We start from the raw sequence: 15,254 nt of genomic DNA on the forward strand, positions 1-15,254 counted from the left end.
TGTCTACCTCCTCCTTGGTAGCCATGCCCACACACCTGGAGCTCAGCGTGCCACACGGCACAGCCAGGCGTGCCCAAGGTGGCCTGCACGGCTCACACGCTCCTGGTTAGATTAGGCTCGCTGAGCAAGGTGCATTGCCAGCTCTCCAACGTTTCCTCTCCCCGGAAAGGGCTTCTTCCAATATTGAGCCAGACTGCGAGCAACTGTGAGGATGAGCCAAACTGCCAGGAACTTCTGGCCAAAAGATGAATTTGATCCCCAGGCTAAAAGGCAAGACGGGATGTACTCAACTGCCTGGGAGGAAAGGCGCCTGTTTGCTGTTCTGCTACAGCTATTCAAAGATGTGCATGAATGCAACACAGCATCTCTACGCTGTAACCTCCGCCATGATTTATAGAGACTAGTAGATCTCTGTTTAAAGGAAACAACAAACCCAAACCAAGCAATCACTGTCCCTCCCCATCGTCAACATCCTGCCTGCAGAGAACTTCCTTGCTTGTCTTCCCCTGCACCCTTAAATCCTCCAACAAATACTACTTCTGCCACCAAAGCAATGTCCGCGGTGGCATCCTACACGCCTGAGCTCTCCTCATGAGAGGCCACAAACAACGAGTGGGTCATGCCTGCTTTGCAACACTTCTGAGTAAACAATACTTCTGAGGATACCTGTGAAGCACTGGAACAGGTTGCCCAGAGAAGCTGTGGATGCCCCATCCCTGGAAGTGTCCAAGGCCAGGCTGGATGAGGCTTGGAGCAACCTGGTCTAGTGGAAGGTGTCCCTGCCCATGGCAGGGGGTTGGAACTGGATGGTCTTTAAGGTCCCTTCCAACCCAAACCGTTCTGTGATTCTATGCCACCTCTGCAGAGGCAGGCTAGGCTGAACAAACAGGAGCTGTATTTCCAACCCAGTTGGAGACAAAAAGTGTTGGGGACAGAATTTGTCCATAATAAAACACAGTGAAACGTAAACAAACGCACACCCTAAAAGTTCACAAAACCCCAAACAAACATAAAAAAAAATAAATCCTTTTAGGAGCGATATTACCCGGTCACTGCTAGATAATTTTAAAGTGTTTGCTCCAGAAATTTTCCCTTGCAGATTTGGGTGTCACGTGCAATAACTGTATTTGCTTATTGGAAACAAAACTGCAGCCAGTTGAAGTATAATCACACCACCCTCATCCCGGCCAGCACTTTCCAGTGCTCCCGTTAGGAATTCACCGGGCTGGTGTTGTATCTGGCAGCAGCCTCCTCGGGACATATACAAAACCACCAAACAACCTGTAAGAGTGAGGTGCAGAATTTGCTATGCGGGTGTGACTGACCTCTCCCCAGGGACCTCGCAACCCCCAAGAGCGGAGGTCCACTCCAGCGGCAAGGTGCATCGTGTTTTTCCACTAACCTTGATCTGCCGGTGGCGGGCACGTACCCACCTCCTTCAGCTGACTGTGAAGGAGCGGTACAGTTTTGATCTCGACCAAGACAGGTTTTGGGGTGCTTCTCCCACACCCCAGAAAAAATAGTCGGTCATTTGAAAAGCTGCCCTGCACCTCAGAGAATCAGGTCTGCTCCAACATGAAACTCAGCAACCGCTGGAGCATTTAGGGTTATCTGCATGTGCAAAGGAACATGCTTAGCGCTGAAGTGCTAACAACTCGGCCATTGATCTTACACCCTGGAAAAAAAAGAGCATTTCAGAGGAAAAAGAAAAGCTGCCTATCCTGGAAAGCCACCAGGTGAGTTTTTATGGCTGTTTCCCATTACTGCCCTTTTGTCAACCAGGGGACATTCTTCCATTAATTGTGTTTGTCAACTCTGAGAGGAGGTGGGTGAATTTAAGCACAGAGAATTTCTGAGATTTCTTTGTCTACAGGGAAAGGGGAAAGGGGCTATCAGGTGTCACTTTATGTCCCATGTAGTTTGGGAGTCAAAGCAACACCCATACTCTGCCTGCGTTGTGTTAGGCCTGAAGTTACCCAGCAGTAAACTGTAACTTCCACACGAAAATTACTATATTTTAAACCAGGGGATGTCTTTTCCTACAAGACATCCCAATTCCAATTTAAAGGCTGTTAGCCAAAGGGGTTACATGAACTCGTGCATGGGATCCTTTTCTGCAAAGATCCGACACAGTGTCACCGGTCTTGGTGGGTCTCACGGCGACTACAAGGAAGTGGCGTTGGCTATTCCGCTGCCACCACACCCCAAGAAGCACAATTCATGGTCTCAGCAGAAGCATAAAGCTTTTTTCTGGTCCTGTGGAAATGACTGGTGGCTTTACAATGCTTCCGGGGAAGGTAGTGTCACTGTTGGAGTTGCTTTACCTTTCAGGCTGTGTTTCACTTGTTTCTCCAGGTGAAACTCCAAGACAAAAGCCTTACCTTCTCCCTTTTTGTACCTGTTAAAGCCTTTGCTTTGGAAGTCTGCCTGTGACAAACACAATCCCTGCTTTTTGTGCGTTTCTGCCAAGTTCCAAGGTAAACCGCATTTCTTGGATAACTTGTTGCTGTCGTTCTAACAGCAGAGCAACATAAGGGGATGTTACTGAAAAGCCAACCTGGTCACTGTTACTTCTGAGAGAAAGAACAACAAAGAGCACCAGCCTGGCAACTGATGGGCAGAACTAACTGTTGGGTTTTTATTTAGCGGCGGGCTTCCTGAGGACTCTTGCCCGGTCAGCACCTCATGTTCACTGAAGGGCAGCACAGATGCCATAAAGACATAATCAGACATTGCTCAGAAGTGAAGAACGTAAAAAAGCAACAAAGATCAAAGGAGATTGTCCGCAGCCACAGGTGAAGAAAAAGTTGCTTCCATGAATGAAAACAGAGAGTTCTTCATTCCAGTGAAAAAAATGGATTATTCATTCCACACAGGTTAAACAGCAGAAATGAGAAAAATATCATGGGAAGAAGTAATAGGAGTAATTGCTGCAGATAAAGTTGCTGATGAGATCCTCAGAGGTGAGCATGGATGCTGCCTTGGGCACTGGCACAGTGTTTTTCAACTGCCACAGGTCAATCAGAGGTTGATGAAATTCTCTCTCCAGTCTCTGGTGGCCACACACAGCTCTCGCTCCACACAAGAGCGCTCCAGGCAGCGAGGCTCTGCACATATGGTGTACATTTTCCCTCCGAGGTCAGATTCTATGAACACAGATATCTCCCAACTCATTCACAAGGGCATAATTTAAACAAAAGCAAGTGGCAGGCTAGTTCAGCAAGCAATATGCAAACAAGACAGTTGCTTGGTCAGAGTCCTGTGCTGAGCCCTACATACTGTCTCCAAAGGCCGTTAACTCTGACACAGAAGAGCAAGACTTTCTTCTCAAAGTAGCCATGTCACTTCAGGGTAAACTATCAGAGACACTGGGACTATATCCATCTCCAGTATCAGTCCCGGGCTGCTGCTGAGACCTTGAATTCTAACAACAAGGCTCTTAGCTTTAGAGACCAGCAGCATCCCATCAGATAATCACTGTGCAAGGCACACGCCGTGCAATGTCAATAACCTCACGCTCTTCTCAGTAGGTCGCCAGAAAAGCTCATTACAGGAAGCTGCCTCTGTCCTTCAACACTGTGACAGGTGATTCTCGAGGAAAGGAACTGTTCTCACTTCCTGTACGACTGGCTGCCTGCAGAAAAACAGCGAGAAAGGGACTGTCAGCAGGATTTATTATGAGAGACAGGAGCTGCCTGAGGGCAACACTTGTTCAACCTGTACAGTGACACAAACACCACAAAGAACATGCACAAAGGCACCTTAACCACTGATGTTGCAACTTAAAAATGCAGAATGTACTTAAGGCAACCACTTGTCAGGGGACAGGGAAGGAACTTGGGGAGGAGCAGGGAGTCACCAGGGTCCAGTCACACTCCTGACAAAAATCATTCCTCATCCTTCTGGCAGAGATTTTCGTGCTCTTCTAGCTCCACTGTGCCCTACACAGAACTTGGTACACTGCAAACAGCTTGAGCACGCCCATGCAGAGTTGCCTGGAGCAGATGCAGCGTAAGGAATAGGACAGATTAAGCCATTCAGCCATGTCCATGTGGAGAACTGCGTCCACACACAGCTGAAAAAGTCTAGATTGGGAGGTCCATCCTATGCTCTAGCCATGCTGCCAGTGTCATCCCTGTACCAGCTGGGAAGTGGAGCCCACAGAAGATCCCAGCGTGGCTGGTTTTATTTGGAGGACCTTGGTTTTGCTTTAAGGTACAGCTTTAGAGCTGGGCTAACATCAGCAGGAGGCCTGTAGCTGCACTAAGTACCTGTGCTTCCTCTGCATTCCTCAGGCATTCCACACACTCCGTGCTCCAAGAGGAGCAGTCCAGCTAGTTCAGCTAGGTTTATGTAAAAGCAAATTATGTCCAGAAAATACACCTCTAATAAATATTAAAAGCAAGCTAAAAATGTGTCTCTAAAATAAGTGAGCACATCAAGTTAATTACAATGAGAAACGCATCTTTTCTTCATCATGCCCATCAGCTGTAAAAACTTACATTTCTCCAGAAATGCCAAGAAACCCACAAACTAAAGAGAGTCTTTCACTGGGACAAAGTGTCTTGATATGTAAAAAACTACATACCTATGCAGCAGGCAAATGGGGGGCAGCAATTGCTGAAATCTGATTGCTGATAACTGGGCATCTGATACTATTTTTGACTTACAGATAAATCAGCTAGGAAAATAAAGGAATGGTAGCACAGAGCTTTACTAGGGAAACATTAGGGGCTCACCTTCTTCAGATGCCTCCCTGCACCTTTAAGTAACAGCTGGGGTTTTAATTACCTTTGAGAACCTCAGGTTTGGACATATGTGCTTAAAGCACTTTTTAGTTCTTTAACAATCTGGTCCTTATCACCTTCCTCTCACTTTTCCTAACCATAAAAACCCCGTGTGAAAGGCCCTGCAAGATGGACAACAACTAATAGGTGCGCTGTGACAGCAGACAACAATGCAGGACACATACACACAAAGTTGCGTGGAAGATGACTTGTTTGCAAAATAACTCCTTTGCTATTTTTAGCAGGAAGATAAGAGTTTAAAGTTTAGTTGCTGACACCAAGTCTTTCTCATGTGGACAGACAGAAGCCAATTACCTGGAGCCCCAGCAGAAAACTCGGGAGAGAGAAAAGGTAAATGGGCACATAGTAAGATGCGATGTCCACCATACATTCAGCTTTAGGATACACAGACACAGCAAAAATAAGAAGTGTGTTGTAAGACAAATCCTATCCAATAAAAGTTAGAAGAGCCCAAGGGTCTGGACTTAAAATTACATATGCTGAATCAACAGAGAAACCCAAGTGATGTTGAACTCTGACCATGCTCTGCTTTAATGTAATTTCAAAATAAAATGCAGTATACACTCTGCCAGTGGGAAAGGAGCTTACTCCAGGGACCTATGAGAGCAATATCTGTTATGTTGCATCTTTCACAGGACACAGGCACCCAGGAGTGTAAAGCTGCCCTGGAGAAGCTAGAAAATGAGGTTTTGTGCACACACACACACACACTATGCTCTTCCCTTCTTCATCAGAGCTTCTCATTTTTAACGGGTTAGTGCTTTTGCAAATTAAACGTAACAGGAACCAGGGACAGACTCCTGGATGTTAACACCACGTTCAGACAGGGCAGAAGACTGCACCTATCACAGGAAACAGAAAGCACTGATATCAGAGGTAAAACACAGGGCATACATCGCAAAAGTAAAGCCGAAAGAGCTAGCAGTATTACCTAAGCACAGCACCATTCAAGCAGATACTCTCTAGGTCAAAACCTCCCTTAAACACACCAAGGACATTCCCTCCCACTGCCTCACCTATACTCCCTGAATGAAACCACCCCTTCTCTCTGCACATGCAACTGTGTGGAATGACAATGAGTAAGCAACACAGAATACTAAGGAAGGTCTTTCCAGCTCTGTCGATGATTTACTAGGCTATTTCAATTCTGTTTCATTTTCCCTACCTGTAACGAGGAGCTAGCAATACACACGTACCTCAGATTTCTTGGGAAGGTTTGCAAGGTATTATGAGCTCCCATTTTTTGTGAAATGCTTAAAGATAACAGCTACTGTTAAAGAACAGAGCTGACGTTACACTAAGATCAAATAATCCTCACCAAACTTCTTAACAATCCATTTGGAACAAGAATATACAGCACATAGCTCCTGCCATTTTCATTGATGATTGACCCAGAGGGGCATTTGAATCCAGCTAGTCCTATCCACACTCCAGGGAGAAAGTTTAGTCATTAGTGAAGAATTCTTCCCCCTCCTCCCCCTCAAAACCCTAAGGCTTACACACCATACACATGTTTACTGTTGCGTGAGCATCCGAGATCAAAATTTCCACTCTACTGGGCTTGTGTTGGCTGGCTGAAAGCCAACGTCCATCCTTTCCCTCCAACCTCGAGTCACAGCTCTCCTCTCTTCTGAGCTCACTACAAACCAGTACTGCTTAAACTTCTTCAGGCAATGACGCATCCATATGGTTCTTAAACACAGGCCTACCGCAGAATGGTGCCTGCCACAAGCAGCACACCATTTGATTTTGGGCCTGCTGCCCTGAGCCCATCTGAACTGCCTGACATCTGGCCTACATTCCCTCGCAGGGTAGACACGACCTGGGATCCAAATTCAAGAACATCAAACAAGTCCTACGGCCGAGTGAACAAGGGTCTAAAAGAAAAGGAAGAAGTGTAATGACATCTAGAGAAAGTCTAATCTGAGATTAGAAGCTTTCCCTGAAACTTCTGAGAATTTGGGCCACTTTTCTCCACCCAGAGACAGGAAAAAGCATGTCTCAGCTGCTCACATGACAGCCTGGAAATAGAGGCAGTGTTCAATCCTGCAGATGACAACTACCGTGTCACACACTCCTGGCACAATTGTAGCACACAACTTCGTTCTTGGAGAGCTACTACAGTGCTCCCTCCTCTCCCACCCCAAGGACTGACAAAACAGCACGATGACTTTTTCCACTTACTCTGCCGGCTCCTTGTGGATGATCCGGAGGAGCTGGGACGGCTGGCTTGCTGGGGTCCAGACTGAGAGAACTGGGGGGCAATGGCTGGGATACTTCCCTTTCTAGGGCTGGCGCTCTGCACTTCAGGCGTGCGAGGGATCCTGGGTTTGCTGGTGAAGGCGGAGGGAAACTCGCTGCTGGCAGAGACGGAAAGGGTTAGCAGTGCATGGAGAAGTAAGTGTGCATAGTAACTCCACAACCAAATGACACCTGCAGTACATGCCGTGACAGCGTGACAGAATCCAGGCAGACTGCAAAGGGCAAGGAACATGGCACCAGTGTCACTGCCCTGGGGCACGTTCTCACCCCACGGCCTCTAAACCTGGCTCTACCCACCTGTCCTACTTAAACCTGGGTCTTCCAACACGTTCACTTAAGCCCCCTGCAAACAAGGTCTTTGATTGTTTTCCATTCAGTTTCTCTCACACACAGACTCAATTTGAGGTGCAAAAAATTGCACAGAAATGCCAGAGCACGGGAATACACTCTTTTAGGGCACAGACACTATCGTATCTCCCAGGTATAGGTCACCATCTTGGCAGAGGCAGGCAGCCTCCCTGGCTCCCCACTGCGATAAGATTTGTAGAACTCCCTCAAGGCTTTGATAAAGAGTAAAAACCTGTCCTGGCATCTCTAAAAGAAATTCCCTAAGCACACAGGTTCCTTGTTCACACGGAGAACAGAAACCAGCTGCACTTCCACAGTCGGCGTGTGCCACAAGAATATCATTCTCCAGCATCAAGTCCGAGACCGTGCGAGGATGCGACGCCCTTCCCGGCTCCCCCCAGCAATATATTCTTTCCCAGGTACAAAAATAGAGGCTACCAGGAAATACCAAGTCTCTAAAATAATTCTGAACCTATATTCATGTTTGCTCTAGTGAGTCAATATTCTTTTAAAAGGAGAAAAGGTTAAACTGAAGGAACAGCTACGTGGCAAAGCTCATCCTCAAAGATAAAAAGGAAATAAAAGCACAGCGATCGAAAGAAGGTGCCATCTAAAGACAGGCGATTAAAATGGAAAGCCTCGTATTATTAACTCCATCAAAAGAACCCTTTGTGACCATCAGAAAGGGTGATTAGGAGGATTTTCAAGACATTTAATCTCCCCTCCTCCCTTGGGAATGCTGCTGAGTCAGTGCTGATTAGCCCTTCCATACCCCTACTTTCACCTTGCAGGCAGAGTCGGGCAAGTGTTTCTTTTGTATTTTAAACAGCATTAACTGCCTGCGGTTTGCATATGTATATGCTGACCCTTAAGGACGGAGACACGCTAACCGGCCAGCTAAGAGCCATCCCGCAGCCCCTCCACCTGTCTCCCAGTATCCCAAGGACTGCACGTCCCATTTCAAAGGAGGAGGTGGCAGATGGCAGCAGAAACATACCAGCAAAACAAACCCCAAAAAAGTGAGATTGGCTAGATAAAACCCCCAGTCGTGGGCCACAGGCATATTTACAGTCTCCGTCTCCATAAAATAGCCTCATTGTTAATGGGTTTTTTTGGTCATTTTGTTCACTTTGGTTCAAGAGCTGGGTTTTCAGTTCACTAGTGCTCTCCATGGTAATCTTATTTGTACTATAATATGCTAACGTAGATAAAGTAAATGAGCTTTTTTCCCCCCCTTATTCAGCAATAGATAACAACCCCTTGAATCTGTGTTCCCGTACACTAAAAAGTGTTTTTTTATAGCCATCAACAATCTTCACAGAGTTTCACTGCAGTAACAGAGGGGGGATCTTATCAATGCTTATCAATATCTAAAGGGTGGGTGTCAGGAGGACGGGGCCAGGCTCTTCTCAGTGGTGCCCAGTGACAGGACGAGGGGCAATGGCCATGAACTGGGAAACAGAAGGTTCACCCTGAACATGAGGAAACCCTTCTTCCCTGTGAGGGTGACAGAGCACTGAACAGGCTGCCCAGCGAGGTGGGAGAGTCTCCTTCCCTGGAGACTTTCCAAAGCTGCCTGGACTTGTTCCTGTGTGATCTACTCTAGGGGATCCTGCTCTGGCAGGGGGGTTGGACTAGATGATCTCTAGAAGTCCCTTCCAACCCCCACCCTCTGTGAAACTGAAACCTAGGCACCTGACAAACCAGAGTCACTATACCAGAGATACACAGCGCTCACACAGGATGGATCGCATCGCTGAAAACTCTTCAGAAAAGGATTATATGAAATAAGCTGGTAGCAAACACCGCAAAGGTGAAAAAATCCTGCTGTTTCTCTGACAGGATGCAGAGCAGACCTTGGTCTCCATGTGCCCAGGTGTCACAGAACCACCTCATCTTTTACTACATCCATAAATAGGCCAAGATCAACTGAAAAGAATTAATCCTCAGAATAACACATACAACTGCTATTTGGCATCCTTTGGAACCTGAGGAGATTAATAAAGGAGCAGCAAAATCTACTGTGGGAAAACGTTCTGTAGTATTTGGTAAAGGAGTCATTTACAACAAGGTGTGGTAATTTGCGAGCAAGTGCTCAAACAAAAAAAACCCCACCAACCCAAAAACCTCCACCAACCAAACAAAAAAATCAAACCCTCAAACTCACACAGAAACCTACATTTGCACTGAGAAGGAAGAATGTGTTTAACCTGAAAAATTGAAGTATTGTCTATAAAGAAGTACACACCAGACTGCCACTGGAATGGGAATAATTAACCAGGAGATGTGACAGGAGTTGGATATACAAAGATGCGTTAGGACATTTTGTCCAAGACAAATGCACTTAGACTTTTGGCCATTTTTACCAGATTATCAGGAAAACGACCATTAGAGACCTGGCAGGTGCAGGGAGGCGTCTGAAGAAGGCCCTGCGGAGTTTAAGCTCTTCATTATGATGATGTTGGACATAGTCACAATAAAAAATTAGAGCTTTTTCAGCCAGCCACAACTGTAAGCTCAAGCTTATTACAGATTTATCCTTGATTAGCTAAAAAGCACAGATCTATATTCTTACATGATGTAACGAAGCAGGGAATAGCAATGCAGGGGCAGCTGCCAGTCTGACATGTGTCAGCTAGAGCAATCATTTGTTCCTGTGGAAATAAAACCACTGCAATAGATGTGTCACTGCTAGGGCCTCATTCTTCTCTCGGACTGATTTAGTGTAATTTCACCAATCTCTGCGCAGTTAAATTCCCAATTTATACTGCTAAGGAAGAGGGAAAGGTGACCGCTTCATCACCACAACTCAGCCCTCCTTTTCTCATACATACCTGTTCGAGGTGGGTGTTGGTATTTGCCCAGTAGGAAGGGGACATCTCTTACAGTGGTCAAAACTAACACCAAAGCATCAATTTAATCGCTCTGTTTGTCTTGCAAACAAATTAAAGTATGCTTCCAAGATCGAAAGAATGAAAAAGCAGGTCTAGCTATTGCGACACCAACATATTAACAAAAGACCCTTGACATAGGAAACCCTGTGTTCGCTTGGCCGGTGAATGGCTACATTCCCATATCCGTAACTTGAGGCTGCATTTGTAAACACAAATTACTGCACGCCTGCTAAGGAAGCACGCAATGAAGAGATTATCTTCTTCTGCAGGGTACTGCCCCTGTGTCTTCAGTTAGAGATCCATCCATCACTGAGATTTAGACATACAGCTATGAAGAAAAAGTAAAGATTACCAGGGACACGTCTTTTTAATAACAGATTATGTCTGTATAGAAGCAAAACCTCTCACCAAGGCGGGGGGCAAGACTCTGCCAATTTGGCTTGTTTCCTGCAAGCCAAAGCCTGAAAATAATCTCTCTTTCCATCACAAAGCAAGCAATTAGGTCATAAAATTCACAAGGTCTATTTGTATTTGCAGTATGTTCTTAGCTACTGTTAGTGCAGGCAACAGAAATAAAACCAGTAATGCTGGGAGAGGGGTGCAACTACTAAGCACTTCAGCTGCTAGCCTGTGATAATTTGTAGACAATATATGATTTCTCAGATCTCACCATGGAAACAGCACAACTGGGGGAAAAAACCCCCCCAAACCAAACCCACATCAACACCACGCCCCCTCCCCCCGCAAAAAAAAAAAACCAACAAAACCCCAAACCACACACAGGCATCTGTAGGCCAGAGGGAAGCAAAGCTCAAAGTGGAGTCCAGTTTTCAGAAGTGCTAGAGCTTTAACTGACACAAATAACTAAGCACTTGTGAAAAACCAGATCCATAAAGAGTTGGTAAAACCTTTCCTTTAACACATCTCCACCCATTCTGTGTTTTACTTCTGGAACGTACTTGCTTTTAAAATTTCTCTACACTCACTGTTTAAAACTTGGCCCAATCAAATTAGCTATAGGAAAAAGCTGTTAATGTCTGAAGGACACATGCAGGCCCTGAAAATCTTTGGTATACCTTGGTCCAATTGCTAATGAATTCCTAGGTCTCATCCAAGACATAACATCACAGTCCTACACATGACAAAGGCTTCACAGAGAGCTCAAGGTATGAACAGGAGAAGGAGAGCAGGATCTTTCATCTTCTTTTGACAGAAATTGTTTCAAAAAAGAGCTGAAACGCATTGCTGGGAGAACTCATAATATAGCCTCCCTTGCTATAAACCAGGGAGCGGTCAGCAGTGCTAGCAACTCACCATGTTTAAACACTCTGAATCCACTTAAATGCTTAATTTGGCTCCCTTTTGCAAATTAATTCCTGCCCTGTTCCCACAGTCCTACCTTCTTCTTTACTAAGAAATGGTTTTTCATGGGTTGGAGTCGAGTCATCTAAGGAAGCAATCAGGAAGTTTTATTTGCAGAAGACTCTGTTCTGCATACATGTGAAGTTCATTAATAACGCCTTGCTTGAGTGATCTCTCCCATTCTGGACCAGATGCTTAGAAATTGAACAGCTGCCTCTGGCACAGCTAAGGGTATTTTATTTGGCAAGCACCACCCCAGCTGTCTCAGACCAGACTACATCATACATCAAATGACTTCACAGATTGTCTTTACAGCAGCATGGAATTAGCTGGTAAATCCCCTCAGACTCCTCTTGCACTTTTAGATTCTCCTCTGGATAAATCATACCTGTGCGACTGCCCGTTTGCTTTGTCCTGGGTGAAGTCGGTAGATCGGGAAGACAAGATATTGTCACCAGCTGGGATGCTTTGGTCCATTCTATGGCCTGATGAGAATACTTCAGGTGACTTCATTTCAATGGCTATTTAAAAAAGAAACACAGTTCCGTGAGGAGTTCCCCCTTCACAATTTTACTAGAAACACGGTTCCTGCTGTACGAAAGGGGACCTTCAGAGAACAGCAGGCAGAGTGCATTACGGCTCATCCGCAGAGCCATGCCAACGGCAAGGGTGCATACTACCAGCCCTTTGGAAAGCAAAACATACTTGGATCATTTTCAGAGCAGCTACGCTCTGCACCTGCGATGGGCTAGGAGCATGCAGACCGTCAGTTAACGTCTCTCAGCTAATGACCGATACCTCATTAAAGCCACGGGAATGCAACCACGTGCAGTGGTCTGCACATATCCATAGTAACAGGCAGCCACTGTGGCAGAAAAGTGTGTTTTACGCTTCTGTCAGACTCAAGGTCTATCACTTTTGTACAATATACTTCACTTTCTGCCTTGCAGTAATGGAGAAGGGAAGGACAGTCAGTTTGCTGAGAGACGCCAGGCTACCAGGATGTGCAAGTCCAATACGACTTTAGGGAAAATCCCTAGCTCCATTCCTCCCATGCTCAGGACAGGATGCCGTCCTCATTTGTCCTCCCGTGCTGATATGGATGCAGATCAGGTCACTTTCAGACAAGCATTTGGCAGCCCAGCACGTGTTCTGTCTGCTATTCTGCACAGTAAGTGTAGTAAGATGAGCAGGGTTCATCTTTAGTCCACAGATTTTCTGCTCATAGCAGACAAAAAGGAATAAAAGAGCTAGAATTATTGATTCTTTACTGAAGTGATAAAAATGGAGAATAGACCCAGACAAAAATCAGACAGACTCAAGAACAGCTGCATATATCCAGGCATGGAAGACAGTAAGCATTGTTCTCATTTTCGAAAAACAAAAGAGGATCAAGGCTTCTTGAGGCTAAACGTAGCTTCCTTGAGATATGACCTTGATGATGCTAACTGTTCACACAAAGCTCTTATTCTACCAGTTTTTTCACTCTTGGTCTCTTACTATTAATTTAATGACTTGATGGCATGAAACTCTGAATCCCAAAGTATTCCTGTGATGCTGGAAAACACACATTCTGAAGTGAGCAGGTTCCTGGTACTGCATAACGACCATCAGGCCAAAGATCACAACTCAACAAACCGTGTATTTATTTCACAGCAAGATGTTTGGCAGGGCAGGATGAGAGGCTCTAGAAGCAGTACAATTATTTTTACACCTTTCTGTTATGTACTGTTCCCTGTCGTTATCTTAAAAGGCACTAGAAAAGAAAAGGTTCCTTTTCCATTGCCCTAAATTAAAGCTTTTCCAATTTAAAAATTACAAAACCCACTGCCTTTTGAAAAACAGGGAATGCCCAAAGACCCAGTCCAATTCTTATTATACAGAATGAATGTCCCCTCACTGACATGAACAACCAGGGGATCCAGCAGTGCAGTCTCTCTTTTCTCTTCTCCTACTCCTCATTTCTCAATCCCAAAAGGCAAGACAGAGAAGCACGTAATTCACTGGGTACTTGTGAAAACCTGTAACAAAACTCTGGCAATGCTTCCAGTAGCTCAGTGTTGGTTTATAGCCTGGGTTAGTGATAGGAGGAATTGTCTCTGCCACACATGTATTTTTTTTACATCTATCATGCATATAAACTTGAATATGCTGTATATTCTGACCTCCAAGATTTTTCCACAAGAGTATAATTTAATAGTCTTACTAGTACCCACCTGCATATCATTTTGACTGAAAACAGCTAACAAACTGGTTTAGACAGAGGCTGCAAGCAAAGTTCTGCCAATAAAGCCGGCAGGAGTTTCTTCAGCATGAAGGCTTTAAATCAGTATTTTCCACCAAAAATGAACATGTACTGCTGACCTACTCAGGCTCCCTGTTTAAACCTCCCTGCAAATCTCTGCAGGCGAACTGTCAGAGAGTATCAGCAGCACAGAAAAAGCAACAGTGAATGCATTTCACCGGCAAGATATTATCAAAATGTGGTTCAGGAGGCATGCTGGGCTCTCCGTGGCTGCATAGTGCCTGGGAAATTGCATCCAATTACGCTTCAAAACAGCAAATAGGAACGAACACCTCTGATACTTTCCTGGCTTAATCTCCTTTACAAAGCATGAGTATGTAAAACTATTTTTTTTTCTTCTATACAGGAAACCTGTCAAGCCAGGATGCTTTTTTTCAGTTTACAAGCTCCGTTGTTCTGAGTTGCTGCCCTGGCCAGCTAACCTTCCCACCAGACGGGCTCAGCTATGCTCAAGGTGCTACTGCACAATGTGAGGCTCGAGGACAGCAGCTCTCCCGCCGACACAACAGCAAGAGCCCAAGTATCCATGCTGAACAGGAGCTTCATCTGCTTCTATCATACGGCTTTCATTCAGCATGTTATATTTATCAGCTCTAGGCATTATGCAAGCAAATTCCTGTCTGCAAGACCTTAGTTACTTTTCTCAGAATCCTTTTCATTTCCTCTAGGAAATTTAAAAAAATAGCAGAGAAAGTAAAAAGCATGCTATTCCTTTACTGCTTCAAAGCATATTTTTCAGCAAAGCAGAGGCATGCTTTGTCTGAACTTATTAATAATTCTGTACCGGATATGCTGCAAGATCCTTTATCTAAGACTGCAGAACATTTTGCCTTAAATCCCTAATTGAAAATGTTAATGAATCCCTGCAAGAAGCTTGAAACTCCCACATCCCAAGTTCCACAATCCTGTGGATACCAGAAGTTCAGAAATAAAGTATTTCAGAAGCCTATAACCTTTTAAATTCTGTCACCTGTTTCTGAGCTCAGGTCCAGCTGAGTTTGCATTAATTTCAGTTCAAGCTGCAAGGACAGAATCTTTAGCAGCATCACCCACAATGCATCTATACAGCACTGGGCTTCCCATCCTCCACAGCCTCTATGGTTGAATGTAGTTGCAAATCTAAGCAGATAACTGCAGCTGCCTTCAACTTTCATACAGAGGTCCAGCCAACTGAGCCTGCAGGTGCCAGCAGACAGTGATTCATTTAGATCCAAACAAGGGTATGCTTGATCAAGTAAGGGGCTTTGCCTGTTGGGAAGCGCACTGGGCTGCAGC

At 45.2% G+C, this 15,254-nt stretch overlaps 1 protein-coding gene across 1 annotated transcript in view; it reads right to left on the reverse strand.

The window, feature by feature from the left end:
* Positions 1-3,611: 3,611 nt before the first annotated feature.
* Positions 3,612-15,254, reverse strand: part of ARMC9 (armadillo repeat containing 9) — a 62,899-nt gene continuing 51,256 nt past the window's right edge. The window contains exons 23-25 of the mRNA XM_010152181.1: positions 12,063-12,195; positions 6,993-7,165; positions 3,612-3,634 (exon numbers count right to left, since the gene is read on the reverse strand). Coding sequence (XP_010150483.1) covers positions 3,612-3,634; positions 6,993-7,165; positions 12,063-12,195 — 329 coding nt within the window. The remainder of the gene's footprint in view (positions 3,635-6,992; positions 7,166-12,062; positions 12,196-15,254) is intronic.

Source organism: Eurypyga helias, unplaced genomic scaffold, assembly GCF_000690775.1.
Source record: "Eurypyga helias isolate BGI_N326 unplaced genomic scaffold, ASM69077v1 scaffold4625, whole genome shotgun sequence".
NCBI lineage: Eukaryota > Metazoa > Chordata > Aves > Eurypygiformes > Eurypygidae > Eurypyga > Eurypyga helias.